Source organism: Ceratotherium simum, chromosome 24 (genome assembly GCF_057802395.1).
Source record: "Ceratotherium simum simum isolate JZ-2026a chromosome 24, ASM5780239v1, whole genome shotgun sequence".
NCBI lineage: Eukaryota > Metazoa > Chordata > Mammalia > Perissodactyla > Rhinocerotidae > Ceratotherium > Ceratotherium simum.
Genome location: NC_141923.1, coordinates 30,687,029 through 30,706,147, shown reverse-complemented (window position 1 = coordinate 30,706,147; position 19,119 = coordinate 30,687,029). Strand labels below are relative to the sequence as shown.

At 42.7% G+C, this 19,119-nt stretch overlaps 1 protein-coding gene across 4 annotated transcripts in view; it reads right to left on the bottom strand.

The window, feature by feature from the left end:
- The window catches only part of DPF3 (double PHD fingers 3), a 241,609-nt gene that overhangs the window by 37,868 nt on the left and 184,622 nt on the right, over window positions 1-19,119 (bottom strand). For 2 of the 4 annotated variants that reach the window (XR_015556157.1, XR_015556158.1), the window contains 3 exons: window positions 16,564-16,692; window positions 12,252-13,662; window positions 2,917-4,878 (listed from right to left, as the gene is read on the bottom strand). Coding sequence is in view for 2 of the 4 variants with exons in the window: in XM_087448284.1 (XP_087304410.1) it covers window positions 16,564-16,692 (129 nt within the window). In the remaining 2 variants the exon portion in view is untranslated. Of the gene's footprint in view, window positions 1-2,916; window positions 4,879-12,251; window positions 13,663-16,563; window positions 16,693-19,119 lie in introns of those variants that run through there. The other 2 variants (XM_087448284.1, XM_014784367.2) reach the window with 1 other exon arrangement.

Genomic DNA, 19,119 nt, shown 5'->3' with positions numbered 1-19,119 from the left:
GCTTTCCCTGTGCCTCCCCACTCCCTGGTGATGAGTTAGACACTAACTCTTTCAGGTTGCCCAGCTACAATTCAAAGCACTGCAGAGCTAGATGAGACCCCAAGAGGTCATCTAGCCCATGCCCCTAACTCCACACAGGAGAAATGTTTGGCAGTCAGTGAGTTCCACATCAGCCTCAATAGTCAAAAATTCTTAGTGTCAAAGAACTGTTTGTCGATTGTTCTAAGCCCCACAGTGCCTCTCCTATCTTCTCTAGAGACCAAAAGCAACTGGTATATAATATATACATTATAATAATTCTGGAGGGATATTATTATAATACATATCCCTCTAGAATTTTTGTTACTTAAATTTGTCTTTTAAGTATTTTATATCTTATATGATCTTATTTCAGAAGACACTTTGTAAGATATATATATGTTTTTTTAATCAAAGGAAGTTCTGAATTTGCTGGTTTGGGGACACAATAAAAAATTCAGATCGAGTCACATGGAATAATTTGGGGTTCTTGAAAAGAAAAGAAGGGTAAAAAGAATGTGATATAACAGAATGACTGGTCATCAATAAGAATAAAGTGAAATAAAAAACATCTCTAAACTGTACAGCTCTGCCCAGGGTTTTAAAGGGAAGATCTTTCATTTACACACAAAGAGAAAGAGACTGGATGGGGAAATGTCATCTACTGGAACTGCATCCTGAATCTTTGACACGTGCTGGAAATGCCCTAGCTCCATCCAGAGAGCACCCTGGGGACCCACTCTCAGCATTTAACAATTCTAAGTCAGGACACCACTAGACACAGCCATAGGTTAAGTCAAGGATCCGCTGTATGGAAGAGTTTGGTCAGGGCATTCCAACCTCGACTTCAGCCTTACCCAGACCGGCAGCTCTTGGGGAAAGCCGTCCCAAAGCCATTGGAGGGTGTTTGGTACACGCTTACATTTGGTTTAGTCCACACAAAGTTGATCTTCAGTGTTTGTTTATTATTTACTATCAACACTTAAAAATGGGGAGATCGCACCAAAATTTTTGAATTTTTGGGCCCTCTTGAAAAACCTGAGACCTGGGAACCCTAGGCCCACATTCCTGCAGGCAGCATCCCTTGAGCTGGTAGCAGCTGCCCCATTCGGAGCACGGGTGCTCTCTGGCTGGATACGCCCCTACCACTGCCTGTTGTCTTCCTGTGTCCTGAGGCCGAGCATCAAGGGCTGTTACTCATCTCCCTGGTGCTGTCGATTTTCTCATACCTGGCCTGCTTCACTTGCTGAAGATCCCTGCTCTGCAGCCATCTGAATTTCGACCCCAGAGCTAACCCTGTATATTAACTAATATGTTTCCAAATGGATGAGGAAAGTAATTTCTTTTTCTCTTTCTCATTCTCTGGCTCACATGTACACTTTGTCCCTCCCTCTTAATCAGTGACCATCTACAGACATAAAGCACATGTATGCTTTGCCAACAACTCACCATCAGATATTTGAAAAAGGCAGTCCCTGCCTTCATGGCCTGCCATCAGACATTTGATTCTCCTGGGTCTCCTCTATCCTTAGTTATTTACATTGATACTACAGCTCCATGCTAGACATCTTGTTCCCATAAGCAGCCCAAAGACAATATCTACAAAGAAGGCCTTAGTCATGAGGTAAGACACACTTTAGGTAGGGTGTTTGCCCATCAGAATCAAGGTACAATTTTCTAGGGTATAAATTAGAGGGAAGATTTCAGATACAATCACATCCCTCCTAAGAAGATATTTAATCCCCTAGGTGACCTCTGAATTGGGTCTAGTGTCTCAAATTTCAGTTGCTGTAGGAAGGGGATGGTGTATAATAAATGGCAAAACTTCCTTTTTACTCTAAGTGTCTATCGACAGATGAATGGATAAACAAAATGTGGTAGATGCATACAATGGAATATTATTCAACCTTAAAAAAGAATGAAATTCTGACACATGCTACATCATGAATAAACCTTGAAGATATTATGCTAAGTGAAATAAGTCAGTCACAGAAGGACAAATATTGTATGATGCCTCTTTTATAAGGTACATAGAATAGTCAAATTCAGAGACAAAAAATAGAATGGTGGTTGCCAAGGGCTGGGGGGAGGAAGGAATGAGGAGTTAGTGTTTAATGAGTACAGAGTTTCAATTGAAGAAGATGAAAAAGTTCTGGAGATGGATGGTGGCCGTGATGGTTGTGCAACAACGTGAATGTACTTAATGCCACTAAATTGTACACTTAAAAATGGTTAAAATGGTAAATTTTATGTAGTGCAAATTGTACCACAATAAAAAGAAATAAAAAGCCTAAGGAGGGTATATTGGAGAAAGAAGTCCTTTTTACTGCTAGGGGAAACTTAAAAAGTCTACAGTGAATGTCACAATGTGACAGTCATTCTAAAAGAAGATAGAGCATGCTAGCAGCAACATCACAAGGGCTCATTCCATCTCCACCAGGCCCCAGCATGGGCTGGCAATGCTCAGAGGGCAAGAACTGGCCTGGAAGGCTAGTCTGGTTCCATCTGACCTAGGGAATCCATCAGAGAAGAGTGCTCACCTCCACACACAAGGAGAAGCCTATCACAGGAGAGCCGGTTTACAGCCATAACAACTGGCAGCTTGGGGGCTACACTCAGAGCACCTTTCAGGCGATGGAAACATTAACCTCCCAGCTTTTTCTAAGCACACACTAAATCTCGCATTCTTGTGCAAAACCATTGTTGGCAGTGGTGTGACAGCAACATTGGACAGGTATGTTAAGTCCATATACATAACCAGACTCTCCATAAATCTATTTTGGCCATGGAGAGGGTGACGATGGCCGTGGGGATACGAGGTGGGTGACAGCAACTCTGGACTCAGAGAGAAGATGCTGACACCAACCCTGGGCATTGTTCACTTTCCAAGCCACCACCTGTCAGCCAAGCCAGTGGCAACCGCCATTCTAGACTGTGCTTCTAAATAAAACAATAGGGTTCAACAAATCTCAGGTATGCAAGTGGGCAGAATCCTTTCAGGAGTCCCCTCTACAGGTTGGTATGAAAGTTGAACTCATGTAGGATGAGGCTGGTAAAGCAAAATTTACAGAGATGCTATAGGAGCATTGGAAACAGACTTTTATTTAACAGAAACTTACACAAACTTGATACAAACCCTACATTATGCAAAGCTTTATCACAATTCTACACGTTATAACTTGTGGAAGTTGGTTGGAGAATGGATTATTGTTATAATTATCAGCATTTTGAAAAAGGACATTTTCTATCAGAAAACGTCATAGATAAGTGGTACAAAACGATACAAAGACACTCTTGGTGACCTCCCCCGGGGACTGGCTTTGAATGAGAAACCCGAAAGGGCTGGCAGCAAGTCTGTGCCCATCCAATCTCCCCTTTCAAAGGCGAAAGAAAGATTCTCAGACTCAGAACCATTTCAGTAACACTGTCACTCAAGGACTTTTGCTGACGAGACTATCCAGCATTAGGTTGTACATTTATTATTATGACTGCTTACAAGTGAGGGAAACTCTAGAGCATGGACATGTAAAAGACAGACCAGAACCCAGTGGCCCAGCCAGTCTACCCAGCTCCTTCACTAGGTCACAGACACAACATTGAATTACATTTCATAGGCCATAACGTTCACTGCCACCAATGTGGCCATAGAAGGACATGCTAGGACATTCGCCTTTCTCCTTTACCCCCACCAGCAACTGGATTTGAGGCTTCCATCATTCAGGTTGGCCTTCCTTGCCCTTGCGGACATTCTAGAATCGCAGGCCTGGAGCCAGCTCAGCAGAAGGCTCCCTTCACAAATCTCCTCTAGGAGTTGTTAGATGACCAAATTAATATCATCTCAGCTGATGCTCATTTTTTGTTGTCTTTTTTTTTCTCTTCCTTCACTGCATTATTTTAAACAAAGCTGTCTGCGTTTGAATCTGTTGAACTCGTAGAGATATATTTAATCACTAGATGGAATTCCTTTCTGAATGAGGCCTCGTCAGACATGATAACCAGGAGGTAGGCTGCTTCTCGACATTCAGATAAATGGGGCTTGCCTGGGGTGAGGGGAGATGGGTTTTTTTTTTCCGCGGGGGGAGGGCGCAGAGAAACTGCTGATAGCCTTTGTGGCTAATTTATTTCAGTCAAGTCTTAACACATAATCATTGAACATCACCAACGATTTCAAAAAGGAAAAAAAAACTATCACTCCTCACTTACCACGTCCAACTCGCAGAAATAAAAATACCTAAAGCACATACATGAATGGCTTTTTAAACAGCCTGAGAGAGCAGAGTTGATCTTTATTTTCTTATTAAAAATGTGGGGTGTTTTTCCTCAGCGTTAATATGCAGTTTTTATATTACATTAAGTACTCTTTTGATTCCACGTCTTCACAAAATTGCTTTTAACTTTTGAAGTAGAAGGTACTTTAAACAAAAATACTGTGCCACCTCAGCACTTTTTTCTTTTAAATATCGAAATAAATAAAATAGTTAACTTTTTTTTTTTTTTGTCAGTTTGTGTTCAGTTATTTCTATTGTAGAGCAATTCCAGTCTGACCTGGGTACTGTCTCACAGACACTTAAGGAAAATGTAATGAAGGATTTTAAAAAAGAAAAAAAAAATATCTTCTTATTGCACAAACTTAGGCCATTTCCGAGACTTCTCTGAGGTGAGCTGAGTTGTGCTGGAGGCTTTTCCACAATCCAGGCTCCTGTGTTGGCTGAAACACACGCACAGGAGGGGGCCGGGCAAGGGAAGAGGAGGAGGAGGAGGAGGAGGAGGAAGAGAAGAAGCAAATCATCCTGCGTCTTGTCACCTTCTTTGGAAATGGCTTGCTTGAAGGATGCTGGAGTCCCCAGGTCATAGAATTGACTGCAGAGGGAAAGGCAACAAAAGATAAAACAAAAAACAACAGCACAGGACAACTACCTAAAAAAGAAAGATCAAAATTACAGGGGCCGTGGAAATGAAATGAATTGAAAAGAAAAAGAAAAAAAGGAAAAGAACAACCAACTAATTGCCAAGCTATTGAGGCCATGGCTATGTGCAATGAGACCAGACCAGTGTCTCCCGTGCCTTCAACGTCAGCAGCATGAAATCAGCCAGGAATAGGCAGGTCAGTTGCTCCCAGGCAACTGAATGACACCAGAAACAGAGGACACAGCTGGATTTTCAACTCCTAGATGGCGTAGTAGGTGAAACTGGGTGTTAGCAAAATCCTCCACTTGGAAACCAAACAAGCAATCTTTTTGACTGTTAAAATACCCCAGAAGGACCATTAAGATACAATCTGTCTGCCTGTCTCCTACGTGGAAATGAGTAGTTCTATGGTGTAGGACCAGTTGCAGTCATTGAAAACCCCAACTGACACCCCAATTGCCCTAAGGCCAAAAGGACACTGCTTCATGAACACGCCCTCACCCCTAACCCTCCCCCAGGTGATTCCAGGTGGTTGGAATTACTTGGAGAGAGAACTAAGCCCAGACAACTGTTCCAGTCCTCAACTAGCCCAGTGATCCCAAGTGGAACCTGGAACCAGGATCCCTTGGAACCTGGTGGCAGTTCAAACCAGGTGGGTCCCTCAGCCTGGATGAGTACTAACCAGGCATGGATTTTGCTTCTAGCTGAAATGAAATCTGCTAAGTTACTTTGGTCTTTGGAATGGAGTAGTCGGCACAAAGGGGTAAGCAATAAAACCAAGTACTATCACATTTCACCCCAGAAGCAGTTCCTGAGGGCAGAGATGGGTGCCCCTAACAGCGCCCAGCTCTCGTTGAGCTGAGTGGCAAGGGAGGGAGGAAAGGAAGGAGGGACTCAACTGGAAAATGGCCAAGTCAGCAAGGAACAAAGTTCAAAATCAAATGAGCAGTTTAGCCTCTTCCAAGGTGAACTCCTCTCCCCATCCCCCACCTCGCCTTCTAGTACCCAAGGCACTACCCACTGCTCAGGTGTATGGGACTGGATTAGATACATTTCCAAAGCTGAGACTCTGTCTACTTATGTTTTCAGAGGAAGGCTGAGAAGGGCCTCATTTCCACCAACGACCAAGCCCTCCCTCCACACCTGGTCCTCTTTCTTTCCATCCCATCCCATCAGTCTCACCTCTCAGATATGCTTTTCTGCCCCTTCCCAGGATCCCCTCCTCTTTCCTAGTGCTCATCTCTTCATGGTTCCACCTGCCTCTGGCCCCTTCACTGCAGTGATAGAACCAGTTGGCCCTTCTCCAGGCCTCCCATAGAGTGCCTGCCAAGTGTTCTCTTGTTGGGCATCCAGACTCTCACACCCTGCCAGGACTTTCTGTCCCTCTCCCAATGCCCCTGACCCCTCTGGTCAGATGTCAACTGCCATTCTTTTAGTGAGTCTGTCTTATAACCATACTCCACGTCCTTTCAGTTTCCTCAAATTTTCAACTTTGACCCCCCAACACACACACACACACACACACACACACACTTTATTTCCTTTGCTACACTTAAGCCACCTAGAAAATATCTGGTTGGTTCCCAACTTTGTGCTCCTAACATCCATTTTCTCTTTCATTTCCCCTGGCTAGGCCAACCGCAGGCCACTGGTAATGTCCTGCTGTGTTCTCGGTCTTCTACTCTCAGTCTCCTTCAAGGAGGCTTACTTTCCATCCCTCCACACGTCTTCAACTTTCCCCTCAGCCCTGTGCTCACATCCTCATTCTCCCTTCCGCCCCCCTCACCATCACTTCTCTGCCTCCTGGATCTCATCTACCCGCTCTGACTTCACCAATGGATGCTGTGTCCAGATATGACTTTTCCAACCTTTCTGTCAGCAAAATTTATAGAGCATTCACTATGTATGGAATGAGGCACTAAATCGTTCCACTAATTAGCTCAGAAACATTGCTCAGTTCTTAGTTTGTTTCAACAAATAATTATGATACAATGGCATCGGGCACCGTCCAAGGCGCATGAATGACATCATCTTTGCCCTCAAGGAACACAACATCTGTTTGATGAGAAATATCACAAACGATCATAATATGTTGTGACGAGCACTATACTAGTGGCATGAACAAAATGCTACAGAATAATACTTAAGCACTTTTTTTTAATATTGTGATTTTTGCCATTTTACATGTTTCAGGTCGTGATTCTCAGCTTTGCTTTCTGTTCAGCTCTGTCTCAATTCTCTCTAACAATAGACATTGTTGCCTACAGATTAAATAGCAGTAGTCAAGCTAGAGTTCTTTGTTGATCTGGATGGCTTCCTCCAAGAAAATCTCCCTGACTACTGTGATCCACAGCAAAAATAATCATAAACCACCCCACGACGCTCTTACACGTTTTAACTACTTGTGAATACCTAGTCTGCTCAACTAGATTGCAAATAAATCCATTGGCTCCATGTTTAATTTCATCTCATCCCTCACAGGGCTAAGCAGTCATATGCATACTGGTGTTAGTCCCTAGTCATCAAATGAACAAAGGTATATATGAATAAAAATAGTATCATCCAAGGTCTACAAAAACACTAGCCTGGACTTCAGCTGAAAGGCCAAATGTCTGAGTCACCAGTAAGGGGAAAAATAAATTGCATACCCTCTGATGTGATGCACTGAGAAGGATACAACATCATTTCTGTGTATTTTTACCAACAATGCATAACCTGATTTTAATCAGTAAGAAACAACACACAAACTTAAACTAAAGGCTTTCTATGAAATGACTAGCCAGTGCTCTTCAAAAGTATCAAGGTTATGAAAGACAAAGAAAAACTGTGGAACTAACTACTTCAGATTAAAGGACTTTGAGAGGACATGACAACAAAATGCAACATGTTATCCTGGATTGGATCCTGAACCAGAAAAAGGACGTTAGTGAGACAATTGGCCAAATCTGAATAAGGTCTGTAGATTACAGTATTGCATCAATGTTAATTTCCTGATTGTGATCTTTGTACTGTGGCTATTTGGAGCATCAGGGTGAAGAGTATATGGGAATGCTTTGTGTAAGTTTGTGTAAGTGTTTTGTAAGTCTAAAACTATTTCAAAATTAAAAATTTTCATACAAGTGTTAGTCATTGGTTGAGGGCCAGTATTGAGATCCTTTGAAAACCTAATTGCCAATGCTTTTTAGCTAGTAATTCAGTTCTGACAGGGATCTGCCATCATTCTCCACTATTTTGTAAATCAGTCAAGCAGAATGGTTTTTCCTAGACTGTTATTTTGAGTAAATGGTCAGAAATCACTTTTATTAAGCACAACAGTATCATATAATCCAATGTTTAGTGTTAGAAGCACTTGGGTAGGTGACCAAAACAGGGCCTGAAGTGTCCACTCCCTGCCACTTCACCACTCCCACCCTCATACCACCCCGATGTCACCACCAAAACAGTGACCATTTAGAAAGCTCAATTTTAATTCTTTGGGAAAGTACATGAGGATGAGACATGGCTACTTCTCAGCAGGATTCTAATGTGATCCTGGGTTGGTAGTTTTTTGTTTTATTTGTTTTGCTTTGTTTTACCATCCAATACCTCCTCTCAATCCAATGAGGTCTTGAATGAAAGACCTCAAAGCCCTTTACTGATTTTACTCAAGAAATCTTCAAAATGAAGATTTTACTTCTCTGGAGAAGTCAGTACAGACTGAGGAAAGTATCAGAAGACCCAGACACCACTTACTGACCCTGGAACCTCAAAACAGTCTTCTAACCTGATCAAACCCCAGTTTCCTCATCAGTAAAATGAGAACAAATGATATCTATCCTCCCTCACAAGGTTGTTACATGATGTGAAGAATCATCATGAGACAATGCTGAGTACACTTTATGATAGGGTAAGAAATGTCCATAACCTAGGGATAGAGAAACTGAAGCCAAGATTCATGGCAACAAACTCACACAGGGACTGAGTCCAGAACCCAGAACTTTTCATTTCTACTCTAGGTTTCTACTCACTAGATCAAAAATGCCTCACTCAGAAAATACACAACACAAGTAACTCCACTTCCAAAGGCTTAACAAAATCCCCTCTGGAAAAATTCCTAATGCACGAGTCTGCTCAGACTTTAAGTACAAGTCAAGATCACATTCATCAGATGTAACAGGAGGCATATTGGGATAATATTAATTAATTTTACTCCACTACAAAGTGAGAACCTCCAAACAGCCTTTAGTTCTCTCCCTGAGTAATGATCTGGTGTTCCCTCAAGTGCTATAGAAAGGCAGTATCAGGCTGCAGCCCATTAGGTGCAGGGAGAGATGCAAAGTAAGCAGGAAGACTTAAAGGGATACTATTGATGTGAACATCATATTTTTATTAAATCTTTCTCTCTAAAATACCAGCATCAAATTGCATTACTGACTTTAAAGTACTCTGAAAAAACTAAATGCATATTCCTCACTCCCAGAGTTACAGTGATTAGAGGATCTGATCTCTACATAGTCTCAGTAACAGAAATAAAGGATTTGATTGTTCCAGGTAGGAAAAAACATCAGATAGACAACAACATCAACAGTTTACATCAATAGTCCCCCCCAGGGGATCTGAATGTTGTACTAAATTTAGAAAGTTCTATATCCTTGATTCTCCTAATCTTTAGGCTAGGACTCAGAAAATTAGGTGACATCTCTGAAGCATCTGGGGTGGTACTTTACTGAGCTGAGGACAAAGGAAACTAGTCAGATCATTTTCATCTTGATGATTCTAATTTATTTTAAAATTTGAGTAGTGATACTTATTTAACAAAAGCAACAACAAAATGATAGATGTGTTGACTGCTCACACAGCTCTTGCAATTCCGGAGGTCACAAAAGGGAGATCTTTGTCCCTAATAGGCATCAGGAGAGAATGTCTAGAAATGATGGTTTAGAAGATGAGCTCTCTATAATATTCTGCACAGAAATTTAACTGGAATTATCTTTTTGGGGATCTAATTGCTTACTCTTCAGTTTTGAAATTGCTCTTAATAAGGTTACCTTTTAAAGCTATATTCATTACAAACACCCCCCTTTCTTCAGTTGGACCTGGGAAAGAGCAAGGAAGATATACATAGATATATTTTTTTTCCTATATATATTCACATATATTACATATATATATTTATATATATACACACATATATATTCCTATATTCCATATATAGGAATACTCAAGGGGCAGCAATGGAACAATGGTAAAGGCAAAGAGTATAGGTCCTGGAGTCAGGTTGCCAGGAATCAATAGCTGGTTCCTTATTAGCTGTGGGGCTTTAAGTACGTTTCTTAACCTTATTACTAAGCCTCAGTTTCCTCATCTCTAAACCGGAGATAGTACAAGCACCTAGCTCATGGAGTAGGCAGGGAAAGCACTCAGAACAATGCCTGGCACATCAATATTGGCCATTGCCAGGTAGAGAAAGAGGGACAAAAACAGAACGTCAACCATCAAGGCATTTGGAAACCCAGGATAGTCAGCTTCCTTCTCCTCCGCCTCCTCTGAGTTTCCTTCCTTCACCTTAAGATATTTGCCTCCAAATCAATGTCTGTTCCATCCTCTCAATCCTAACTCACCTAACCTCTCTGGGTTGATCTTTCTCAACCAAAAAGTGAAAGATTTGAACTTGATCATCTCCAAAGTCCCTTCCAGTGCTCTCTCTTATTTGTTTTTCAAGGATGTAAATTGCAAGTCTGTTGAAAGATACTATAACCAAGGTGAGACAAGGTGCTCAGGCAATGGTAGGATATATTACTCTGCTCACATTGGCTACACCAACTGAGAAAGATGAGGACATCTACTACCCCAACAGCAGAAACTGAAGATCAAGCTATACTAGTAAAGATAAAATAGATAAGCAATAGCCATCCTCAGATAAATCTTTCCATGGGAGTTTGTCTTGTTTAGACAGTTCTTCATTCTTGGTTCCCCTTCAGAACCCCAAGCTAGACTCTGAAATTAGGTGGCTTTTTAGCATTTGTTTTAATTACATGGATTTTTAAAAATTTCAAATTCAAAGGCAAGCTGTCATTGCAAATTTCAAGACTACAAACAACTCCACAGATTTCAAATGATAGTACAGATTGGTTGCACATATTTGTATTAACAGGGAACTTCACATTTCATCAACGAGAGCAAGTCGTAATGCTCTGAACTCAATATCTGAGGCAAAGTAACTGAACAGATAAAGTAAAGAGGTGGAGAAGGACAGCAAGAGAAGGTGTATCTCCTTAGCAGAAACCAACTGGAACCAACTATATTAACTTTTTCACACATGTGAGCATGCAGGAATATCATAACGTTGGAGGTTTAGGCCATATTTCCCAGGAGCAAGGGCCACATACAGATTAGCAGAACATCCCAAAAGCGGGTAAGGTGGTTACTTTCCTTCTCTCAAAACGGAGAACAAATGCTCAGGCAAGTGCTTACACATTTCAAGCAGGAGAAAAGTAGAAGCCCTTTCTGTCTCAGGCCACCAGGGAAGCACAAAGGGTCCATTTGTGGGTTTCTTTGCTTGGTCCTAGCTTTTGTTTGGTTGGTTTGTCATTTTAATGAGAGGTCTAACTCATGAGGATCTGCAAAGGCTGGATTGTCAAAGCAGATCTTCTCAGACACTTACAAGCAGCCTGTTGCCTGGGCAGCCACTCAGATCTCCTACCCCACGCCAAATGGCAGGGCTGTGTCTCATGGCCTGTGTACTCATGGAGGCTGGAGACCCTGACCACACTTAGTGGGAGTTCAGAATCTTCATGTCAGCTCGGTTGAGTGTTGTGCCTAATCACAGATCTTCTTTCATTTGGACTCATCCCCTTGGCTCTTAAATTGGTACCTGGAGCAAGGCATACCACCCTAGGCATGCAGTCCCCTCTGGCTGTACTCTTCATTCCTACCCCAAGTCCAGCAGCCAACTCCAATCTCAGTTCCCTGGCCTCCACCTCCAGGTACAGCCAAGGGAGGCAGAGTTAGCCAAGCACTTCCCCAGCCATTTTCGCTTACAGTTGAAGCCAGAAGCCAGAAGCACACCATTCTCCACACAGAGCTCCCCAGAGTCCAAGCAAGCCTCAGTTCCCCCACCTAGGCCCAGGCCCGCTTGGGTATGCATGCACACACAGCAGGGCTGGGTGGAAGCAGCTCTAGTAGCCTCTCCCACACTAATAAGGGGGTCCAAACCCAGACAAACAAAAGACAAGCTGGGGGGGTGGGGAGGAGGGAGGAAAGAAAGAAAAAATTAAAAAACAAAACAAAACAAAAAAACTATGATGATTTTGCCCTCATTGTAAGACAGGTCAGCCAAGACATACCTTTTGACTAAGACCACACAGCTGTTCATTCTTGGGACTGCCAACAAGGTGGATGGTCTTCTCCATCGCCCAGAGGCCTTGAGCAAGTGTTGCTTTGGTTTATTTCAGGAGGTGCTATTGGAAACATAAAACAAAGTGCCTGGAGGGCACTATAAAATAATAGAAGAAATACAGGAGACTTGATCATCCAACAGGAATTTATATGTTTGTAAACAGGGGCAAGGAAGGGAAATATACTGTGAGGTATCATTCTTGCTTCCATGAGCACAGCCTCGGGTTGTTGAGTCACTGCTGAGTTCATGACTTTCTGCTTATGTTCCGTTCCTGCATTTGGAAATTGCTCTTCGCCAGGAGGAAAGTGAGGAGAAAACCAGCAACAACACAACAGCAGCTATGCTGACGGAGAGGAGGAGCCCAGGAGGCGTTGCTGGTCTGGGCCCAGGCGCTCGGGGGAGGCCACACTCCAGTGGCCCAGACTTCTCAGGAACTGCTGACATTTTCTTGCAAGCAGGGAGGAAGATGGAAAGGTCAGGGAGGAGAAATGGGGAGGGGGCTGCCGTGAGGAGCCACAAACTCCGTGGGGTACAGAAAGTGCAATCATCTCCCATTGAGGAAATCCTCCTGCCTAGGTCTCCTTGAATCAATCCTCCCCCCAGTGGCTTTCTTCTAAACAGGATATGACTTCAATTTCTTTGATTTCCCTCCTCTCTCTCTCAAATAAAAGGTCTCTCTCAAATAAAAGGTCCACTTCTAATAATAGCTAGAATACATAAATAATAGTTTTTTAATGTTATTGGTTCTTTGTTTCCAAACCCAATGTTCCTCCTCTGTTCATTTTGCCAATAAATAGGAAAACTGAGGAAATCAACTCTGCTCGTGTCAAAAAGATCCCCTCCCCCCCCTAAAAAAGAGAGAATCTGCCTAACTTCCCATTTCTATGGAAAATAAATAGTACATCATGATGCCATCTCTCTGAAGGACTGTTATTCTGCTTTTTTTGTTCTGTTTTGCTTCAGTAGTTTGTGCTTCTGTTGTACATACCCAAAATGGAGGGAAGCTGGGGAAGGGACATGTGGAAAGTGAGAGGAAAAAGCAGGGAGGAAGGGAAAACCTAAAGTTGTCTTTCATTAAAAAAATATCTCAGAACCAGAACAATGACCAAAGTCAGAGGGTGATGGCTAATTGCCCAGAGAGTCTGTTCCGTGGGTTTAGCAACTGCCCTTTTTATCTGCTGTGGGTGAACCCCGGCCACTGCGGCGTCCTCGGCAGGAGCGAGGCTCTTCCAAATCGTCCTCGTCAAAGCCGTGGAAAGTTGAGGTGTCACTTTCTGACGTGGAACCGAATAAGTCCTCCGTGGTGCGTGCTGCGGCCGCTGCCTCCTTCTCCTTCCTGCCTTCTCCTCCCAAATGAGCTGACATGTATGATGAATATATCAGCACATGGTTAAGCAACAGACAGCATTATTAATATTCTTATTTACATTATTACAATGTTATTTTTAATAGCAAGATCATAAACCATTATACACCAAAAGGGATTAACTGGATGCATCACCTGGCGACAGGGATTTAGGGTAAGGAGACACAGCCAACATTTCCAGGGAAAAGGATTCCTCCCTCCCCAAAAAGCATCATCTCTACCATAATATATATGTCCACAGCTCTGACAGCGAAAGCTTCAACCTGGGTCTTTCTTTCTTCTCTTCTGTATGCACACATACGCATGCACACTCGCTCAACCTGTCCCAGACAATGAATTTCCTTGGTGGTTTTAAAGCCTGGTTGGTATTTCTTTGGTGTTTTTTCGGTTGCTGTATCTTTGAACAATGTTTGTCCTTCACTTTGACAGTCAGTTTTACAAAGGTATTACTATCAGATAACCTGTTCGAGGTGGTTAAGCCTCCATCCATTTTGTTTTTATTTTTACCCATTTCTAATCCCATTCTTTCGGTACCCTTTCAATTCTGCCCTTACACCATGTAGTTCATTTGCACTGAAAGCAAAAAGAAGTTGGAAAGGCTGATAAGTGGTAGGTAACAAAAGAGTCTCTCATTTTCTGTAACCACTGGAGGACACTTCTGTGAGCTGCACCCACATACATGCACATAAACATACACATGTGCGTGCCCATACACACACATACACACTCCAGCTGCTAAAGACGCCCAGGTCTTAGTTACTCCAGAAAGTTCAGAGTTGTCAAATCTAATTCAGAGCATTAAGAAAGTGAGAAATAGGGGGTAAAAAAGCCTAATAAAATACAGGATCCTGAAATCTCTAAAACTCAGGTTTAAGCTTTTTCACATTCTAAGTGGGCCCCAGGACTGCTCTCAAATGAAGTCGTGATAGGCCGCTTATGGTGCCAATTTCAGGAATCGAACTTTCTCCCCAGGAAACAGAGGTAGCAGGGTAGATGGAAAGGGAAAGGCAGCTCTTCCGAGTTCCTCATTCTTCCTTGGGAGGACTCCAGGGAGGCCCTAGAGAAGTATTTGCCCACCTGCTTTAACAAGCACACCCCATGGGCTAAGGCCACCTGTTTATTCCCAAGGTATCAACTATTTCAGGAACATCAGAGTCAGACCTTGACTAAATTATCCACCAAAATTAATCCTCAGCAAATGCAATGTGAAGACCTAGGCTGGTATAAAATGGCCCCCTGAGTCACACAGCAGACAGATCTAGGGAAGAAAAAGCTGAATAAAGGCTGTGAAGAGAAAGGGGTTGGGTAGGAAAAAAAACAACTGCCCATTTCTGGTCCCCCATGGCAAGTACCCCATCCCTTGTAGGAAAGGAAGGGGGGAAATTATAGCAGTTTGCAGTGAGAATTCTGAAGCTGCCCTCTCTAGTACATCCCAAACCCACAGCAGTCCATAGCATTCTGCCTAGAACATCACTTTGCCGGGTGACTGCTTCTGGCGGTAGAGATTTTGTCTGATCGCTTGCTTTTAAAAAACACTGACTTGGATTTCATTTGTTTCATTTTCTTTTTATGTATCTAAAACCCAGAGTCCACTCTCACATGGGCCCGTTCTTCTAAGCTAGCACCAGTAGAGTAAAAAGTTCAACATTAGGTATCATGTTTGGAAAGTAAATGAATTGACAGAATTGCACAGACGGGCCCCCCGTCAGAGTCCTTAAGAGTTAAATGTTGAGGGTTGTGTGCAATGGAAACCATACTCCTTTTCCAACTACTGATTTGCCACTCAAGTCAGTCTTGAAGCCTAAACAACCCAAACACCAAATATAAAGAGACTAAAGCTAAGGTTTGCGGGCAAAGCAAGGGAAGAACAGAGTTGCTATAGTAAACCCAAGTGTGGTCATCTCAGTCCTTCTCTTGGGACTAGGAGTAGAAGAGACACTGGGTAGAAAGAGAGAAAAGAGTGATGACTCCTCACTGCTGGACCCACCATCCAACTGAACTGTCTTTCACCCACTAGTCAGCAGCTGATGAGACTCAAGATGAATCTGAAACTTTCTCTCCTCCCTGCCTTGTGCTTCAGCCTAGTTATCACAAAATAATTTGAAAAACAGGTAGTACCAACCAACCATGACCAGCCAAAAATAATAATTTGGTTAGAATTGAAAAACCAAACAACAGCTTGAACAAAACTTGAAGACCTGAACTCATTTTAAGAAATGAAAGAACAAAACCAAAGTCTTTTTTCATTGTTTTAGTCTTTGGATAGATGAAAGATGAAAATTTCAAAACATGCCAACTCAACTCCAGATTAGCGCTAAAAACACCTGCCCTTTTGCCTCCTTGATCTATCAGGGTCTCTTTTGTCTGTTCCATATGAGAAAATGGGATGAGTGGCCAATGGAGGTGGTATTTATGCAGCAAGCCAAGAGCCCAGGGGTCTCTGACTCCCACAATTCAAGACGTGGCTACTCTCCCAATATTCACGTTTCCATACTCTCCCCGTTTGCCCCAGGCACTTCCACAGAACAAACACATCTTTTAATTACATGCACAACACCTGATACAAAGAAGCATGTTGCCTGTGTCTCCAGGTGTTTCCACACTATCTCACTGTTGTCCACCACAACACACACAAAGAAATATCCACCCCATGGAAAGGCCAGACACAAGTCAAAAACTTCTCCTTTCCCTTTTCCCCAGATTCCAGGGCACAACTTTTGATTCTTATGACCCAAAGAAGAAAAATATCAAAATGACCTGACAACTCCTCTCCACTCAAAATCATCACCACCTTCACTTCTCCACTCCACCCTTCAACCCCCACACAAGATGGAATGCAAGTGGAACAGTTCCTGGTCTACAGGCACATGATGCAAGAAGGGACCACACTCACCAGAGCGTCCACAGTCTGCACAGGACACCAGCTCTTCAGGCCGCCCACTCTTCTTGTTCATGTTAGAGCCCCCCAAGCAGAAGTCACAGTAGTTATTGGGAATGACTGTCCCATCCGGTCCTTTCTGGGCTGTGGAAATATATAAAAAAAAAAATCCAATTTTAGGCTGAGATGAGTTTCTACCGGCCCCTTTTCTCCCACATTGTGGCAGAATTGCTCCAGAAGGAATATGAAGTTTAGAATCTGAGGTTGTGTTACAACCAAATTGTTAAATTGCACTGTTTTCTTTTTAATCCTCCTCAGTTCAACAGTCTTAATGCCTTGCAAGCCATCCAGAGTTTAATTTGATTTTTGCAATATTTCCCATCTCTGTGTTTTTACACAAACTACTTGCTCCTCTGATCGCATCCCTGGATGGGCAAAGCATCCAGAAGGCCTACTAGTCAAGTGAACTTCTCCTAGCCCTGAACAACCAACTCTCAGGGCCTGACAGCAGATGGAAACTATAAACAATGGTGTGACTAGAGGGAGAGAGAACGGTCAATGCCCAGGCCGTGACGTTGGGAAAGATGCTCTCGTTTAGATGTTCCTCCTGTCCCTGAAAATGAAAACAAAGAAGCACTGATGGGCGGTCATTTTCAGGAAGGACACTGAAGATGCTCTTGGGTACTCTGATGAACATTTTGGCTGGTGTTCAGCCTCATCTCTCTGAAGTCCAGACTCATTGGTCAAGGAAAGCATCCAGGACTAGTTAATCAGCAGATCCCAAGTGCCTAGAAGCAGAACTGGACACTTAGTTCAGTGACAGGACACTCTGGCCTCATGCCAGAGATAGGTTGAATGGTGAATTAGTGAGCATGTCTTGAGGCTTAAGACCTTCATAAGCCACCCATGCTGAAAGTCCTTATACAAAGGCAAAGAAACATCTTGGGACACGATGTTAAAAACAACGCAGCACATGTCCTCGAGCACTGAAATCATCCTCAGTTTCTGGGGGCCGGTTGAAAAGCCTTGGACAGACCTTTGCATGGTAAGAAATACCTCCATTTTCCTGTCTTGTTTTACCCCTATTGTGGACATTTCTTTGTCACATTAACACTCCCTGTTTGTGACTAAAAAGAAAAGTCTCTCTATTTATGGGATCAGCCTGAACCACTGGGGTATTTTCCTCCTCGCTATGCCCATTGTCTGCTATCTTTCATTATTCACTGGCTAACATTAATCAGGGTCCCGTAGGGTAAAAATCTGTAAAAGGAAGCAGATATGTGAGCAGAAATACCATCCAGACAGTTAGTGATAAACGGATTCACCCACTTTAATATGATTCCCTCTGGCCTCCGCTTCCTCCTACCTCTGCTTTGCCTCCAGGAATAGAAAAGCTTACCTGGGGAAGGCAGAAGACAAAAGCTTGCAGAATTACATTATAGAGGGTTAATCCATTTATCAATTGCTATTTGGATTGTTTAATCAGTTTCTAAGTCATTGATTTTCATCTTCAGGGAGACAGACAAGTCTCTGCAAGAAAAGTGTTGGATGTTTGGGGCAGACAGAGGAGCTGGCCACACTCGGTGGCCTGTTGAGTGGGTTTTTCTTCATCGGTCACTGCATCTCAAAGACATCTGCATCTCATACAGAATGGTTTCGCAAATAATCTCCAAAAATCAGTACGTCTGCAAAACTTTTACTCAGCCTCTAAAACTTTCATTGGCCAAATCCAGAAGGAAGTCCCTTTCTTCCTTCTCTCTCAATTGCCATCTTAACCATTTTTAGAACTCTCTTAAGAAAATCCAAGCATGCCTATGAAGCAAATAAACTCAGGGTTTCCTCATTAATAGACTATCATAGAAATCAATCAAAAAGTGAACAGAAAGAAGTGGGGTATATTAAATTTAGGGGTTGAGCTAAGTTTCAGGATTGACATGAACTAGATATAAAATGTAGAGATGCCAATCACAACTTAGGTAGCCTCCTGCATGAAAAGCGTTCGAAGAATCCCATGCATATCATCCACTGAAACTCGCAGGAGGCCCCATCTCATCATCTGTCTCTCTCCTGTTCTCTAGGGACTTCCTATTATGTCAGATTTTCTCCCCTTTCAAAAAATCTTTAAGCAACCAAAGAATCTGCAACACACTGTATCCCTTGTGATTTATGAGGATGAAGAAGTAGAATATACAGTACAAGAACTCCCAGATAATTCTTTACAGTTTTTACCACAAATAGACCTTTAGTGGAATACCCCATTGAATTAGGGACTCCGATACTGCAAGAAATAAAAAATTCAGAAATGATCTAGTAGAACAAAGCAGACAGTGATAGAGAAATTGATCTATGTAAAAAGACCACAGGAGCAGAATTTAATTCATCTGATGAAGAGAAGTTTCTGAGGAGACTGATTCAGAGCAGGGTCCCCCCATACATTTGTGTTGGTTGTTGCCCATAGAAAGTGCCTGGCCGAGGGGGTGAAGAGGTGCTAAAATGCCAGTTGTAGGCCCTGGTGCATGCAGTTGTGACGTGCAGGGGTGGGGGTTGTGGGGGATGGCGTGTACGATTTTA